General features: G+C 43.1%; 1 protein-coding gene across 1 annotated transcript in view; it reads left to right on the top strand.

Moving 5' to 3' along the window:
- Ap3b1 (adaptor related protein complex 3 subunit beta 1) overlaps positions 1–12,752 on the top strand; it is a 201,235-nt gene extending 188,483 nt beyond the window's left edge. Inside the window, exons 26-27 of the mRNA XM_075976295.1 lie at positions 1,235–1,373; positions 12,045–12,752. Of these exons, the coding sequence (XP_075832410.1) occupies positions 1,235–1,373; positions 12,045–12,198 (293 nt within the window). The 3' untranslated portion in view covers positions 12,199–12,752. The remainder of the gene's footprint in view (positions 1–1,234; positions 1,374–12,044) is intronic.
- Positions 12,753–17,917: the final 5,165 nt, after the last annotated feature.

The raw sequence follows: 17,917 nt of genomic DNA, 5'->3' as shown, positions 1-17,917 counted from the left end.
GTTCCTGGGGCTTGAGAGTGGTTAGTAACCATGCTCCTTGTTGGGCGTAGTTGGTTCTGGCTTTTATCTGATAGACGGGAGTACAGTTTTGTGCAGTGTTATTAGCAGAGGGACTTTTAAAACGTTCATATTTCCTCTGCAATAAATAACTGAAGTGGGTACATAGGCTGGGAGGTTAAATGAGAAGGACTGTGCACACGTTTTTTGAAAAGCTTTTCATAAATTGTGTACAGTGCTGTGCACCTGATCAAATGTCTCCAAAAGTTGTTGTGTTGAATAGACACCATTATTGTTCGTGACTTATGTCACAGATGCAAATAGATGGCATTTACTGTAATCATTTTGGTTTTTAGCCCAGGAGCTAAATTTCAATATTTTCCCATGAGTTTGGTCTATTATTGAGTTTGTTGCCTGAACATATATATCCACATGAAGCTCTAAAGCTAATGGTATGTCTTTTATTGACTGTGGGGTTTGTCTGTAATTTTACTTCACTTACGTTTCTTTTTCTAATACTATTTGAAAGGCCCAGGAATTTAGAATTTTGTGATATACATTGTTCCTGTTATCAGACTTCTCTATTCAGAAACTGTCGTTTGTGTCTTTGGCTCTAGTTCTGTTCGCCAGACAGACGGCTTTGTTGTTGATGTGGTTTAGAGTCCCGTGTTCTAGAGCTGCATCGCTGTTGAGTGACTTCCAGTCAGTGCAGCCCTCACCGAGTGTCATTTGGAGGCCTCCTATTGGGCACTGCTGCTGGGGCTCGGTTACTGCACTTGCTGTCAGTCAGCATGGCGGTGATCCTGGAAGGAGCAGGGCAAATAGCTAATGATGTTAAGAAGTCAGTGCCCGCCCAAGTAGGAGCGAGGCAGTTTACGTGACCCACACTACGTTTTCAAAGGGGCTGAAGTAAAAAACTTTTTATTTAGAATGCTTAGGCTTTATCCTGCACTAGTTAAAATCAGATTTATGAAGAATGTTCTGTTTGTCTTTTTACAATATCTTATGTATTTTTCTACACAGTGAAGGTTTTCTTCTCTCTTTTTTTTTTTTTTTTGGTCTTAGAAAAACTAGCATCATTTTAATTTTATGTAATTATACATTAAATTCTAAAGTAGTATCCCTTTCACCCTTTCATTGAGAAAAGTTTTAAAATTTGGCTGTGAGCTTAAAGCTGTTTAAAAAAATCCTTTTCACAGTAAGGCCAGTTGAATGGGATGTTTCTTTGCTGTTACAGGAACACTCACTGGGATGAATGAGACTTCCGCTACAATCATCGCTGCCCCGCAGAACTTCACTCCTTCCACGATCCTCCAGAAGGTTGTAAATGTTGCCAACCTCGGAGCTGTGCCTTCAGGACAAGATAACGTACACAGGTGGGCTGACTGGCCTGTGGCTGGGGCATACCCCTGTGCTCATAAGTGCATTCCTGATGGGTAATGCATTGTTTTCTCTGTCAGTAAATAACCATATGCCTGGTGGTCTGCTTGATGAATCGATTTGAGTCAAAGCCTTATCCCCATTTTATAGCATCCTTCCGATGGTTGCTTCTGAAGGATGCTCAGACAACATCTATGTTTTATGATAACTTGGTGGATTCTTAAGATGCCTTTATAATGCTGATAAGAATTTACCTTATTCTCCTGGATTTGGATCTCTAGGGAAAACTCTTAAGAGTAGAGTGGGGCACTGGGCACAGTAGACACAGCCTTCCCTTGACAGGCACTCCTTACAGCTGCTTCTGATTTCTACGGAACTGCTGTACAACCTGCGGGCCAAATACAGCTGCTGTGCTCAGACCGAGTACCGCCTCCCCACCAGGCTCCAGGTCCTGTGTCCTGATGCGGCTCATATTTGCACACTGTATACTGCTAGTGCCTGTGGCTTCAGGTGAAAGCAAAGATAAGAATTGCCCCGTATCCACAGGACCACCACAGACTACATCATGGCATACCTGTGCCATGCAGACAGCTACCCACTGTGTTTGGTGTGTTCCTTCTCATGCAGTCATCAGTTACAGAGGTAAATTAGACTCAAAACGTAGCCATTTGGGTCTGTTTGCTTTGTTTTTCTTCTCTATCAGCTCTGTGTGAAACAAGCCGTGGATGGCTTGGGTGTCAGACCTGCTGCACCTGGCCTTGAGGTCTGGGGCTGGATATTCCTTCTCCATGTGGTCTCAACTTGGCCACCAATACGGACATAGGTAGAAAGCTAAAAAGGGGAGGCAGAGCTGAAATGCTGGGACAGCTGCAGAAGGACTGCCCTCCGCAGAGCGGGGAGGCCATTGTTCACAGCTGCCTGATTGTTCTGTGCTCTTGGGACAGCATCAGGTTGTGTGTGCTACTCAAGAAGCAGGTGCGCTCTGTTTTTATTTTTGTTTACAGCAAGAGAAGGGGGTGGAACTTGGGGTAAATCAGTTGAGAATGCTGAGGTTTACACTTGTAAGAAACCCTGTCCATTTCGTGGAGGGTAAGTAAGCAAATGGAAGAAAGGTTATCTTATTGGCCCCTTGACGCAAACCCGGCCGTCGGCCAAGTGATGCTGCTCAGTGGCAAAGAAAACAAAGCCTTTTCGGGAAAAGGAGAGCGTTTGTTTGGTTCAGAGTTTGCCTATTTGGTTTGTTTTATCTCCTCCACTGGAGACAGAGCCGTCGTACCTGGCGGACAAGCTCTCCACTGCCAAACTGTCCTAGTCCTTTTTGCTTCCCTGTGGTTTTACTCTAATGTTTGAGTTCCTAAAGCTATGAAAGTGTAAGGATGGCATTGTCGGCTTTAACTTCTGGCTTACTATGACGTGTCCCCTCCACTCTCTAACTGCAGCCCTCTGCAGGCTTCCCAATCTCCTGCAAAGCACAGAAGACCGCGATTGTTCTCACTCCCAACTTCTGCTTCAGTTCTTGTGTGAGGATTGTTGGGTCGTGGTTTTTGTTCTTTAGAAAACAAAAGTCAATCTTGCATGTTTTTATTTCTGTGATGAAAAGAAATAAAATTACCTTTTAAATTAAGATAAATAATATGAAAGCTATCTTCCTACTGGAAGACAGGCTAGGAAGTATGCTTAACATAGTTTTGTTTATTTTCTGCTGGCAGAAATAGACAGTTTACTACAGACGAGACAGCCCTGCCCGAGAATGAAGTGGGCTGGAGGGCAGGACTGGCCTGCGACTCAGAAGCAGTTTTGTAATCCTGATTAACACATAATTTTCCTGAAACTTGTTCTGGAGGTTTGCAACCTCTTGCCTGGTCAAATGACTTTAATTAAAAATCACAGTCAGTGCTCAATTATTACTGCTAATGCAAAGGAGGCAGATAACTCAGAACCACTTACTTTAGCGTGGAGATGGCACTCAAGCCTTAATGTGCTCGGCCCTCATGTACAGGATCTCATGGTGCGTTCCTGTTTAGTTCCATCATTAATGGCCTGGGTTTGGGCTCTGCAACCTGGGGGTGGATGGTCGACGGGAATAAAAGGTCTATGTAGACTTAATAGATTGTGCTATCCTAACTTGCCTCTCACCTGAAAATATCCCATTTGTTACAAAAAATATAGCTATATAATGCCCTAAATGTTTTTATTTTTTAAGGCTTCCAGGCATTAAGTACTTCATTATCGTATTTTATTAATCGAGTTGATATAAGTTATTTGGCTGATTTTCTAACATTCTGCCATTGTTTTCAGTTAATTATTTATAAAATCTATGTTAGTGCTTTTCTTAATTTCACTTAAATGAAATAACAATTGCTGATTGCAGTTTAATAGCAGAAATTGACAGTTTATTATTTTTTGAGTTGTTGTATTGTGTTAAGATTGTAGCATTTGATGTTATGTTACCCCATGAGATATTTTTTTATTTCTAAGCCTAGATACTGTCTGCTGATGACAACATTGAAACCCCGTGAGGTTTTCAATGACTCTGGTACTTTTCTCCAAGAGCTCCTTTGAGTTTCTGAAAGACCAAGACCAACCACACTCTAATATTTGTAATATATATTGTGATTGGCTTTAGATTATTTTAAAATACCAAACATGAAAAGCATTTGACTGTTTCTATTTAAGATACAAAATTTTGGGGCCAAGAGGTAGTGGGATACGCCTTTTAATCATTCAGGAGGCAGAGGCAGGCGTGTCTCTTTTGAGTTCGAAGCCAGCCTGATCTACACAACAAATTCCAGAATAGCCAGGGCTCCACAGAAAAACGCTGTCTCGAAAAACAACAACAACAAAAAAAAGATACTAAATTTTGTTATATAACAAACTGGCATGTGTTCTGCTTAGTTTTCAAGATATTTTCTTTCTTGCAGGACTTTTAACAGTGCCATTATATTTTTCCTAACCAATCAATGAATAAAACTCCCATTGTCTTACTTTGAAATAATGTATTCCTCCAGCTCCCCAAAATTTGAATATTTTTGCATTAAACACCAATTTTAAAAAAAGTAAACCTTGATGAATTTGCCAAAGTGTGCAACAGTACACAGTGCGAGCTTTCCTTGAACAAGAAAAATGGTGCCTATCATTTCAACAGTAATGCTGCTCATTAAGAAAAAGTACGTGGCCTGGAAATGTAGTCTTGTAGTCTCAACTACTTCAGGGCTGAAACAAGAGGACAGAAAGTTCAAGGCCCCTTGGCTACTGAGTGAGTTCAAGGTCAGCCTGGGCAATGTTAGACTGACTCTAAATAGAATGTAGAGGTCATCTGAGAAAGTGCATGGTGTTTAAACACGATTTCCCTACAGAGCATTAGGAAGTGGGTGCACTGTCAACTGCCCGCCTCCTCGCTGGCGTCCGGTTGGCTTTCCTGCTCTTGGGAAGAACCAGCCATCTTAGTGAGGCGCCAGCTGTTGTGCCCGTGTGCAGCTTTCCAGGTCACAGTTAGACAAGTTAGGAACAGCAGCTGGGAACGAGAAGCTCTGGCATCATCTAAGAGCATTTACTAAAAATGTAGTGGAATAGCTTTTTTTCTTCCTTTGAAATGTGTGTGGTACGCTGTACATTGTGGGGAGTCGTAAGTCAGAACTATGAAGGTAGTTCGTGAGTGGAGCCTGGGAAGGCAGGATGGCCAGCACTCGGAGCATATGGATGGATTCCTCAAAGTCAGGAGTTCTTGTCTTCTAAGGGAGGCTACCAAGGCTCATCAAGGGCCAGAAAAGATGCCTGAGAAAAATCCAGTGTTTCTGAGGAAGGCTCATGTCACCAGTGTATAGAAACTGAAATGCCACTGCTCAGTTGTACTGGTGACCATACTCTGATACTGCAGTACCAGAACTCAGAAACTAAATGTCCATCTATAATCCCCAAGTCTCTAAAGATATTTTCTGGAAAGAATTAGGTGGGAGACTCTGTTAAGCTTATCCACCTGGAATTTCTGTGATTGAGTTCAGTACATCAGGGACTAGCCCTGGAATGTGCGTGTATGTTCCAGAGTCTGCAGCTTGGGGTGGCCCTGGGCTAATAGCTGGGGATAGGCATGTGGCATGGGTAAAAACACTTTCCTATGTTTATGTATTTTCTTTTCAAAAACAGTAAGGGACACTAGGTGAAGGGTGTGCATACTGCATCTCGGGCCTTGCACATGTTGTCAGGTCTGGGCTCTGCCCTGAAGCTGCTCCCAGCCCCAGAGGAGATGTTCTACAGGTTCTTCTGTGAGTTAGCTGCAGCAGGGCCTGGAAAGTAGTCTCAGGTCGCTAAGGAAGGGTGTCTTTCACCAGCCCCAACGCTTCCACTGTGTTCAGAATTGCAACATTTGCATTGTCGTTATTTTGACTTGTCTTGTCATCTCATGAACGAGTTTACCCAGTTGGCCGGGTACTGGGAAGTGTGATATTTGGTTTCAGACAGACTCTGGGCACTTGGATGGATGACCCTTGGGTGCTTGGCTGCCCACCTAGGTCACCGTGGTAGAGCTGCTCACTCTCGGCACATGTTCAGTGCTCTGTCCCTTCCCCCAGAGATGTTAATTAAGATTCGCCTTCTGTCTGCCCTTTGCTAATTTGAAATTTGTTGTCATATACACCTTGTACATGTAAAGATCTTAGTAGGGAAATGTTTTGTTCTTGTTATTAGTCACTAATTACTAAGAAAGTCTACTGCTTTACATTGAATAGTATATCCATGGTGATCTTGGTCACTGATTTATCAGCATATAGTAGTTTAAAGTATAGGTACAAGTGACTTCTAAAATTTTATCCCAGTAAGTCCCACTACTATGTAACTGTTATAGGGGATATACTTTTATGTATCCTTTTCTGTCCCATAAGATCTGTCATGAGTCTCCAATGGACAGTTGCTTCTTGGTGAGAGACCTAATAATTGCCTTTTTTCCATCCTCAAGTTGATTGAACTTGTGGTAGTGTAGGTGAGTTCATAGGGGTTTGTGTTGGTTGGTTGGTTGGTTGGTTGGTTGGTTGGTTTCTTTGTTTTTTGCTTGGTGTGTTGTGTTTTGTTTGTTTTGAGATGAAGACTTGCCTATAGCCTGGACTGACTTGGAAGTTGCCTCAGCTCCCAAATGCTCGGATTATAGGTGTGAGCCACCACATATGGCTCCAGGATACTGTTTGCTTATTGATTGTTTTCTCATGGAATCTTCAGCAGATTTAAATTTCACGTGATTTTTGGGGATTGTCAAGAAAGCAATTTTTGCTTAGCCTGTGATATTGACTGTCTTGGTGCACACTGTTTAAGAAGCTCCAAGAGTACTTCCAGTCCCTTATTAATCTGTCCTGAAGCAAGAGTTTTTAAGAACATTTGTTGATACAATGATATCTGTCTTGGTCTTTTCTCCAACATGGCACCTTTTGAGTCCAACAGAACTGTGAGTTAGGGAACAGGTAAGTGATCTCTGCTGCCTCCGCTGGCTGGTGACTGCCACTAGAGGGCAGCACTGCTTTTGGATCTGCTTTCTACCTACTGGCTCAGAAGCAGTGCCTCATTTGAAAACAAATGCAGAACTCAGTCAATTTTACACAGAAAGCCAGTCTGGATATTTACATGTAACCAAACTGCTCAAAAGAGTCTTCCTTTAAAATGTTCTGTATTTAACTTTTATTTAATTTCTCCATTTGTGAGGTAATGCCCAATAATGTAGCAGTTCACGAAAGAGAATAAATAGATGTTTTCATGTTAAAAAAGAAAGAAAATGAAAGGCATTCCTCTGGGTTGACAGTTTTGTCAAGGATCAAAGAAAGGGGGTAAGACTTGACCTTGCTGTGTGGTTCTCTTGTTAACGCTGGATCATCCCACACCCCCTGTGCAGGCAGACCAGAGCTGCTGAGGCAGGACGGAAGCTTAGGTTTTCTTTGGAAAGTGCACTTAAGTTTTCATTTTTCTGTACAGAGAAAGAGAGCACATCACTGCACTGATGGAGTGGGGTGGCTTTTGTACGGTCTCCCGTGTAGATAGGATTCCACTCTGTAACGGGAGCACAGTTCCCGTAGGTCCCCCCATGGTCCAGGACAGGTCTTAAAGTACGTGCCTCAGATAAATTCTCTCAGTTTTAATCGCTTGTAAATTTTTTCTTACTATTAATAGTATAATGGACTTAACTTGAAATGCAGTTTTATAGTCAACAAAAGAGAATTCTTTGCAGCATATGGAGTCTCTGTCTATTTAAACTGTATTAAGCCTAAGCAGTAAAGATTTACAGTTTTGAATCCTTAGGAAAATAATACTCCAAATCTTCACACTGTGGTATTGATGTTTAGGGCTTCCTTCAAGCCAGGCTTTCTTACATATAATGATTGTGCGACTTCATTACACATTTGTCAACTTTGGACTAATTATTTTTATACAGCGAGGGCAGGGCAGGGCATCTCGTGATCGTCTCTTACTAATAGGATTCTGTCTGCTTCAGCAGGCAGTAATTGAAGGCTTCGTGTACAGAGTCAGAAAAAAAAGTTTGAGCCTGAGTGGGCCATTGTCACAGCTTCTGATAACCAGTAGAACAGAAAGCACAAGAAAATTGAACTCAGAATAGAAAAACCAGAAAGCAGGAAGACTATCCAAGAGAAGAAAAAGCATGTCGTCAAGCTGTCGTTAGGGCGGCAAGTCTGCTTCTGCATAAGGAGCTCGCTTGTGGGTGCTGTGAGGTGGAGGCCGCCTCTGAGAGACATGCATTCATGTTGTGCGGTTGTGTTTACTTCTTGCGACAATTGAGCTGTGGCACTTCCTTTCTTTGAGGGGGAATAAAGACCATTTATGATACAGTTTCTCACAAACTTAAATGAATTGCAGACAATATATTTATTCAGGATCTATTGTTATGTGACCAGTTTCATCATTCCCACAATAGTTAGAAAATAACTTTTTAAAAGAGTGAGACATTTTTTCCTCTCATTTAGGTCACAGCCTGAGCTTATTTGGCCCTTTTCGTGAATCTTAAGGATTCAACAAAGACTAAATGTCAGTTGCTAGAGCTAGCGGACAAGACATTTATTTAGTAAGATGTCACGCAGCCCAAGTTTACCTTCTCAGCTGGTGATTATGAACAGGGAGTGCTCAATATTAGGATGAAATGAAAAAGATGCAGATGCTGTCCTCCTAAAACCGTGGAGCCGTCGTCCACAGACGGTGCATCTCTGCCCGTCGTCACTCCTGTCCTCATTTGTGCTGGCCCTGGTTTCCAGGTCTGATTGCTCTCCTGGTACTCCCTCCCAGTTACAGTTCTTCTCAAAAAGATTTTATATTTGTCTTTACTGATGACTTTGGAAGGAATAGTAGACAGTATTTTCATTTTTAATCTGTAAGAGCAAGGATTAAAAATATGACAATTAAATTGGGATGCTTATGACTTGCAGAATATACAAAATAAGCACATAACTTTGAAAGGAGAAAATCTTAAGGTTTCTGGCATAATGATAGGTTAAACTACACATGCTAGGCACATAGGAAAATCATCTGTTGACTAATTAAAAACAAATATTGAATTTTTTGCATCTATTGAGAAACTGTATGTGACCTGGACTCAGAGTATTTGGTTTGAATCCCTGCTCTGCCATGTACTGGCCCAGTGTCCCAGGTAAGTACCTGCAGTTGTGTGTGCTTCAACGCCCACCCCCATCTCTGTCAGTCCCCTGCCTCGTTGGGTCAGATGACTTTGTGTAAGCACTTTGCGCCCACCTCTAGTCACATGGTATAAACAGTAGCTACTTACGGTGACCAGAACTTCACCTGACTCCTAGAAAAAAAGTCACAAATAGGACCTTGTTTGAGACCAAGTACTGAAGACCTGATGTCACCCATCAAGTTTGCATGTATTTACAGCCAAGGTTTCTAGCTTTGTTTATTAACTAGTATTCTTCCCATAACTTTAACTTAAATATATGCTAAAATATGGCTGTTGAGAATTTAAATAATTAGCAACTTTGGGGAGTGGTTTTGCTTGCATGGACCAAAGAAGCCAGTTGTAATCATGCCGTGTTCCAATCAAATACGCTCCTTGTGCACTGAAATGGACGTCAGGACACCTGATCTTCCGGCCTGTGGGCTGCAGGAACACAGCGGCCTGCTTGGAGGCACGGCTCCTGCAGTTCAAGTGAGACCTACGCTCCATGGTCCTGTTCTTTCAGACACCGAAAATTTCATAACAGGATTTGAAAAACATGCCCCAAATACTAATTTTAATCTCTGTGAGCACAGTGGCATTTGTCTTTGCCTAATTGGTGTTATTGTGACATTAACTCTTCGTGGTTTTTAATGGAAGAGAAATAAAATGTGCCTTGGGGCTCTGCGGCCCTGAAATTCAAACAGCGCTTTGTGTTCCAGTTCAGGCGTAGTCTCCTCCTCTGAGGTCCCCAGGCACAGTGCTAAGTAAATACAGGGCTAAGCAGACTATTGTTTACATGATTAGAGCCCTGTCAGAAATGGAGGCCTCTGTTGAAGTATTTGTTGGATGAATTACAGGTATGGCGACCAAGTCTGTGGGGAAACTTGAGTAGACGAATGGGAATATGGAGCCATTGTGTCTTAGCAAACTACAGAAATACCTTTCTCCTATAAAGCTGTACCACCTCTGGAATTTAGACAAGGACTGGAGAAATGGTTCAGGAGTTAAGCATGCTCGCTGATTTTCCAGAGGTCTTGAGTTCAGTTTCTAGCAACCACATTGGGTGACTCATACCTGGCTATACCTTCATCTTCAGGCGATCCCCACGCCTTGTCTAGATTTGGTGGAACGCACACACATGCACATAGACCCACACAGACACATATTACATAAAGATAATTTTTAAATTTAGGCAAAAGAAATGCATGACTCTGTAAGGAGCCATAAGAGGTGAGGGAGCAGCTTGTTCTCCCATAAAGGAAAGAGTGAGGTGCCAGAGTGCCTAGCCTCGTGTGCGTTTGCACAGAAAGTGTGTATGGAAAGCCTGTAAAACCTTAGAAACACGGCTGTGGTTTACACTCCTAAACTAGTTCTCTGCAGGAACTGCCTCTCCAGTTCCTCCAAGTTTCCAGCATGTTTGGAGATATGTGGGATGACTAGAAAGATTGCTGGCGGGCTGTGCTAACGAGCCATTAGCTCTCGCTTTACTGTGTATTGTCAACGTGCAGTTCATAATCTCAGCCATTGGATTATTCTAATTGTTGAAGAACTAATTTTCCTCATTCTATTTGGCCCAAATGTGGCTTGTTAGGATCTTAAAAAGAAGAATCTAATGTGTTAGATAAGATCTTGATGTCATTTTTAAAAACTCAAAAAAGAAATTACTTTTCATTTAAAGAGAATCTGCTTCCTGCTTAAGTGGCTAATATTTTAATTAAGTCGGGAGTGAAGTTTTCTGAGAGCCTCCTGATAAACTCCTTCTTTTCTGTTGATGGTAATTAAACAGATCCCCGAGGACACTGGGCGCTGTGCAAGGCCCGTGCTAATCGTCAGACAGGAGACACTGACCAGTTGGTTTGCTCTTGAATAGTGCACAGCATGCTGTCAGCGCGGCAGTTTTATTTTTATGTATTGTGAGCCGTGTCAGGGCTAACTGGGTGCCATTGTGGCTGAAGATGTTGCGCAAATTGAGGCAGATGGCTCAGATTCAGACACGTGTCATCCAGGGAGGGGAAAGGGGATTGGCCCTGCAAAGTGGGGTCACAGCAGGTCACAGACCTGCTCCACACTTGTTAGTGTTTTCAAAAGCTCATGTGCAGCAACTTTGTTCTTCTCCACTCATCCCTGCAGTCAGACTCCCTCCCCCCAACATGTGCAGAACATGGTCCATGAGGGAGAGATGGAGGCAGAGAAGGGGGTGCCAGTCTCCCTCCCAGCCGTGAGCCCCCGTGCATGCAGAATGAAGTAGCAGGAACGACAGAAGTTCATTGTGCCCTCGGCAGCGTTTCAGCCGATTGCAGTGCTCAGAGGCTAGTTTTGCTTTTAATTCCATGTGATTAGTAGGTTCTTAGTGTCTTGGAATTTAGTAATAGCATGTTAGACCTCAACTTACCCATTATATCCTAAAGCAAAAATAAGGATCCAATGTTCTGAATATTAAATGAGGATATGGGGTGGTACTTGACTGTTATGTGACTTTGTTTCATGTCACCATTAGCAATAGAGATTGAATTTGAATATTTTTTACATGAGTAACTTCATTGAGATGAATTTTATAATATACATGAAATTATCTAGCTTCTTGAATAATCATTTTCAGAGATGAGGAATTAAAATTACAAGCTCTTTGAGAAGGTACCTCTTCTTAACGTGTTTTAAAAAGGAAGATGCGGCGGCATATTTAAAACGGCATGGTAAATGTGAAGTGAATGGTTGTTTCCCAAGTGTATCGTAAGGAGAAAACCCTCATGCGTCTGCCATTCAAGCCAATGAGTGAGATGGGCTTCTTTTCCTGTTTCTGTCTGTAAAACACACTAAAGTGGCCTGCGTGTGGTAAGCATAGGCTGGCAGTTTAGTGGTTTTCCTAGGGATGCTTGGCTTTAGGTGTGGGGAACCTTCAATCAATTATTTCATTTAAGAAAGAATCACTTTAAAGCTCTTTGAACGTATGTTGTCTCCTCTTTTTCCCTCTCAGGATAAAAGGTCTCTCTTCTATTTTTTCTTGCAGGTTTGCAGCTAAAACTGTGCACAGTGGGTCATTGATGCTAGTCACACTGGAACTGAAGGAAGGCTCCACAGCCCAACTTATCATAAACACCGAGAAAACCCTGATTGGTTCTGTTCTGCTGCGAGAGCTGAAACCTGTCCTGTCCCAGGGGTAACCCGCTTACATCTGGGCTTCGGGATCTGGCACCGCTACTGCTGCCTTTCATTTATAATAATAGCCCTTCCATCTGGCCGCGGGGAAGAGCACAGTCTTGACATTCTTGTCCCTGCTTTAGAATGCTGTTGTGTATCTATCATGTATGCAGTCCTTTCCCTCTTCGCTCTGCTAACCAAAGAACATATATTTTACTGTCGGTTTTTCCAACTCCTGAATCCATGCAGCATTTCCTCTGCCTTCCGACTTCTTTTGGCCTCATCTCCCTTCTGTTTTTTGAAAATGATGGATGTGAATCAGATATGAAAAGTGTGCTGGGAATCATCCCTCCTTCACTAGCAAGCTGAAGTTAGCAAGGAAATCATCTAAATGGCCTCTTAGCTTGGTATCTGAAAAGGAAATAGCATTCTTTTTTAAATTAAATGCAAAAAAAAAATGGTCTCTGCAAAATTCCTTCTTTGAACTTCCTCATATTGTGGTTGGTTATTGACAGTTGTCATCATGAAGTTACTCCCGAATAATAGATAAATAAACTAGCATTTTTGCCTCTCCTGACTCTCACTGGCTGAAATTCTTTATTCCCAAGTTAAGTTGTTCCGGTCACACTTTGGAGACTCCTGGGACTTAGTTATTGAAAGACTGCTCCCAGCAAGGTACTGTGTCTTGTTGGGTTTGCTCTTCTCTTTACTTCTCTGAGATGGGTTTCATTGAGCAGCCTGTTCTGGCCTTAAACTTGAAATCCTCCTGCCTCTACTCCTGAGTGCTGGGATGACAGGCATGCATCAGCACTTAGCTCTCTAAACTAGATAAATTTTCAGATTGTGCTATAGAGTGGTTAATAAGTGCTTAATAACAAAACAGGCCTTTTGTGTGTAAAGTAAGACATCTCTTTCTGTGCAGTTTTAATCTTAGAGATCTGATTACCATGTCTGCTACACCTGCTAAATAAATCCTTTCATTTTTCCTTTAAAAGTCTCCGTGCCCAGCTCTTATCAAGACTAACTAGCAGATAATTAATTACATGCTAGTAAACTGCATGGTCTATATATATATATATATTAGCATCTTTCTATAGGTTGTTTATTTTACTTGCTAACTTAAGCAAATAACCATCATCATTAAAATTGTTCTGTATAAATCAGGAAACTTTTCTAATGTTTTTGTATTTATATTTTGTTTTTGTTGTTGCTGTTGTTGAGACAAGTCATGGCTGGCCTGGAACTGACTGTGTAGACCAGGCTGACCTCAAACTTGCTGTGATCCTCCTGCCTCTACCTCCCAAGCATTGGACTTACCGATGTGTAGCAACATGCCTGGCTGATAGACCTTTTAAAAGACGGGTTGAGATTGCAGTGGCCTTTGTGACACAGGTGATGTGTTTGGAGTAAGACCGGCTCATTAGCTCCCTCTGAGTCGCGCCCCCGTGACAGCATTCAGTTCTCTGCGGTTCTAGACAAGCTCTCGCTGTCAGGAACGCTGACTGGCTCAAGTCATCACCCACATCGGACAGGAAACCTGTGCCACCCGGCCTGTCAACAGTGAATCTTAAATTTATTTTTATTACCTTAATTATGTGCATTTATGGGAAGGGGTGCATTTTGCCTTCAGAGGCCAGAGGTATGGGATCCGCTTGGAGCCAGAGTTACCCGTGACCCTGATCACTAATGTGGGTGATCTTCCCTGCTGAGCTGTAGCTCCAGCCTAATGAGAATGTGATTTAAAAGAAAACAGAAGGGGGACATTGAAGCTTGGAACATACATGAGTTAGAAAATGGATCACATTAAGAAGAGCAGACAGGCTATAGGGAAACTACAGTTTTAAGCTTATACAATGGAAAGGGTAGAGAAGATGATTAAAGTTTCTAAGTCAGAAATACACCCATAATCCCAAGAAAGCTGAGATGGGAAGATTGCAGTGAGTTCCAGGCCAGAAACAAAAAACAACAACAACAAAATTCTGTTCCCAAAATAGAGCAGTGACTGAGAGTGAAAGACGGTGGTCACACTTCACATAGTCACAGTGGTTCTGTGAGATTTTTCACCTGCTGACATCATACCCGTATTATTTTGTGTAAGAACACACTGTGTTTGCACGATGATAAAGCATTTCCCGGAACACATCTCTGTTGCTAAGCAACACTTCACCATGTCACCCTGGAAGTTCATGTTCTCTTCACTCTGGGACCTTGTAACGGTTCTGACTCCCAGAATCCCCCTTTGTAGGCTGCAGTCCCATCAGCATCCCGCTAAGAGCTCCATTTCCAAGGCTTTAGAACCTTAGGTTTTTAGGAACTTTTTGTAATGTTATCAGGCTATTTTTTGATTGCTGTCATCAGATGGGAAAGTACATGTCACAACATAGAAAGGTTCTTATTTGTCTTAGGGCTCATCTTTGAAAATGAGTCTCGTGTGTGTGTTGTTAAATTATATATGGGCGTGTATTATTTGTTTTGTTTTTCAAAACAGGGTTTCTCTGTTTAGCTTTGGTGCCTGTTCTGGAAAGGCCAGGCTGGCCTCAAACTCGCAGAGATCCACCTGCCTCTGCCTCTCGAGTGACGGGATTAAAGGTGTGCGCCACCACCGCCCCACTGTATTTATATTTTTTTTAACCAAGAATTTCTGTAGGACTTTACTTTCAAATAAGTTACTTTCGGCTGCCAATCTTCATATTTAAAATCTGTGTTAGGGCTGGGGAGATGGCTTGCAGCAGTTCCCAGCCTATGGGTTGGGACCCCTTTGGGTCCAGTGACCCTTTCATAGGGGTCACCTAAGGCCATCAGAAAACACGGATATTTACATTACAATTCATAACAGTGGCAAAATCATAGCTGTGAAGTAGCAATGAAAAGTTTACGGCTGGGATCACCACAACATGAAGAACTGTATCAAAGGGTCACAGCCTGAGAAAGGTTGAGAGCCACTGGCCCAGTGGGTGCTGACCCCTGCCTCCCATCCCTGGAGCTCATAGGAATCCAGTTCAGTAGCACATGCTGTAACCCAGCACTCCTGTGTGCTGACCTGAGGGGGGGGGGACGGGAGAAGCCTGGACGCCTGCAGGCCGGCTGGCGTGAGGCACCCAGTGGAGACAGAAACAAGATGAAAACTAAAAACCAACTCCCAGAAGTTGTCCTCTGACCTTCACGTGTGGGTGCACTATACTGCAGCGCACACACACAAAATGTGTGTGTGTGTGTGTGTGTACAAAGTGTCACATGGGAAGAGAGCCTCAACTGAGGAATGGCCTTCTTCACCTTGGCTTTGGGGTGAACATCGAGTAATTAATTTCGTGATTAATGTTGGAGGGCCCAGCCCACTGTGTACAAAGCCAACACTAGGCAGGTGACCCTGGGTTATATAAAGAAATAAGCCCATAAGCATGACCTCACAGAGTCTCTGCTTCAGTTCCTGCCCCGATTTCCCTCCACGATACACTGAGAGGGGCCTGTCGGCCAGATAAACCCTCACCCTGCAGGGTTGTATTTTGGTCTGTGTTTCATCATAGACCACGTAGAGGGCTTGTTTTAAATATATGTTAAAAATCAATAGTACGTAGTATCATCAATAATAAATAGTATGAATCAGTTGGTAGTAAACTGGTATTTATCTGTAATGTAAACCGCTAGCTGAAATAATTTTGCTTTTGGTAGTTTAATAATATTAAGATATTTTTCACATAAATCAAAAAATGACAGCTGTCCCAGGCTTCGGGATTTTTTCTTGTGAGTGCCCCGAGTCCTTGCTGCATATTTCCTTAAACTTGATAGAAATTGTGATTCCTTTAAACTATTCCATTAAGTAGCATTAGTCAAGGCTGAATTCTTAATTCTAGCTGTATTTTTCCCCATTTTAATGTTCACTTAAAAGGACATTTCTCTGTACACCCATGTTGAAGGAGAGCCCTCGGAGTGAAATTCATACTGACTCTCGTATCTGGTGCCAGCCAATTCCTTTGTAGAATTATTTTAATCCAGAAGGGGATGGAAACAGCGTATTAGGTTTAGAAGCTGCACTCAACGCCCCCAGCCCGTAATCACGTGCAAGCATAACTAGAGTAACTACCAAGTGTGCCCGGACAGGTTGCCTGTGCTCCCATTGTTGGGAATATACTTGTTCTACTTCAGAGAGAATAAGAATTCATAGTGCTAAGTAATACGGGGGGGGGGGGGGGGGGGAGTAAAAAAGTGGACCAGCAGAAAGAAAACCTAAGTAAGGTCTTTTGCCTTTTCAGTTCTGTCTCGACTGTCTCTCCGATTGTGCAGTGAACTTTGTTTAAGGGAGAAAATACTCTGCACAAAAGAGGGAGGAAGCCGGAGCCTCGTGATCTGGTGCAAAGCCTATCGCTGCTGTGCCTGTCTAAAGACTGTTGAGCTCTTCATGGGTGTGATCAGACACACACATCTCTCCAAGAAACTTACACTTGGGCTTGGCCTGGCAGGTAAAGGTGCCTGCCGTCAGTCCTGATGACCTGAGTTTGATCCCTGAGACCCACACAGTGGAAAGAGAACCAACTTCCAGGGGTTCATCAGACTTGCACACAGTGACACGCATGTATGCTGCCCATATAAATAAACACAGATAATTAAGAGAAAGAAACCTACACTATAATCGGCAATAAAGAAATCCACATTAGTCCAGGTCATGGTGTCATGTGCCTTTAATCCCAGCACTCAGGAGGCAGAGGCAGGTCAATCTCTGTAAATTCAAAGCCAATCTGGTCTACAGAGTGAGTTCCAGGACAGCCAGAGCTACTGGAAAAACTCTGTCTCTAAAAACCAAAAGAAAAAGGAAGACAACAAAGAAAAGAAATGGCACAGGGCTGTCCCCAAGTTAGTGAGCCCAGCTTGAAAACACTGTCTTCAATGCTATCGCTGAGAGCAGCTCGAGCTGACAGCTCTGCTCTGTTGCTCCATCGTGTGTGGCTGGCGTTCAGTGAGTCCCTCATCCCCTCGTCTCTGAACCCTCCTCCTCCCCTCTGCCTTCCTTCTCGGCTTCCATGCTGAGAAGGTCTCCATAGTCGCCTTCACTATTTTCCTGATTTGGGAGAAAAACAAGTTGTCATATAATAGTTTAGTTATAAGCTGAGAGTGGAACCATAATCAACAGAAAAGCCTGCCCTCCCATGCACCCGAGGGCTCATTCTGGGGCCTCCCAGTCACCTCCCTCCCTGACAAGCAGTGTTCACAGCTAACAGCACTTTGCTCTCCGTTTTGGTCACTTGCGTTTGGTTTTGTGCTTATCTAATTTCTTCCTTCTGTCACCGTGTTCCGGAGTGAAGAGAAGTCTATGATCTGACTACTGATCATCCGAACGCTCAACTTGGAACAGCTGTGAGGCCGAGGTGGTGTGTGAGGATTGCCAGGAAGCAGTGGAGTGGCTGCCAAGTTGCACCTGTGTCACTGGGTAAAGGGGACGAGGCAGTCAGTGACGGGAGGCCTCGACTGAGGCAATAATCTGGGTTCTGAAAATGGTATATGAGATTGAGGAGGGAACAGTTTCCAGGTATGGAGTAAGAGTCTAATGTTCTCCGCTGAGGCTATGTCTTAGAAAAATGTTAAACGCCTTCATACAGAAAGCATTACTGACATGCACCTCGGAATTATGTCCCTTTCTGTCTTGCCTAGCCCCACCCCCAACCCACGCCAGTGACAGTTTCGAGAAGGTATGGGTGATGCCATCCACGAAGGGGAATGTGAGCTCTGCTAACAGTGGAAGGTGGAGGC

The sequence above is a fragment of the Microtus pennsylvanicus genome, chromosome 6 (genome assembly GCF_037038515.1).
Source record: "Microtus pennsylvanicus isolate mMicPen1 chromosome 6, mMicPen1.hap1, whole genome shotgun sequence".
Lineage (NCBI taxonomy): Eukaryota > Metazoa > Chordata > Mammalia > Rodentia > Cricetidae > Microtus > Microtus pennsylvanicus.
Note: the sequence above shows the minus strand (reverse complement) of the source record. Positions and strands in the feature narration are given on the sequence as shown.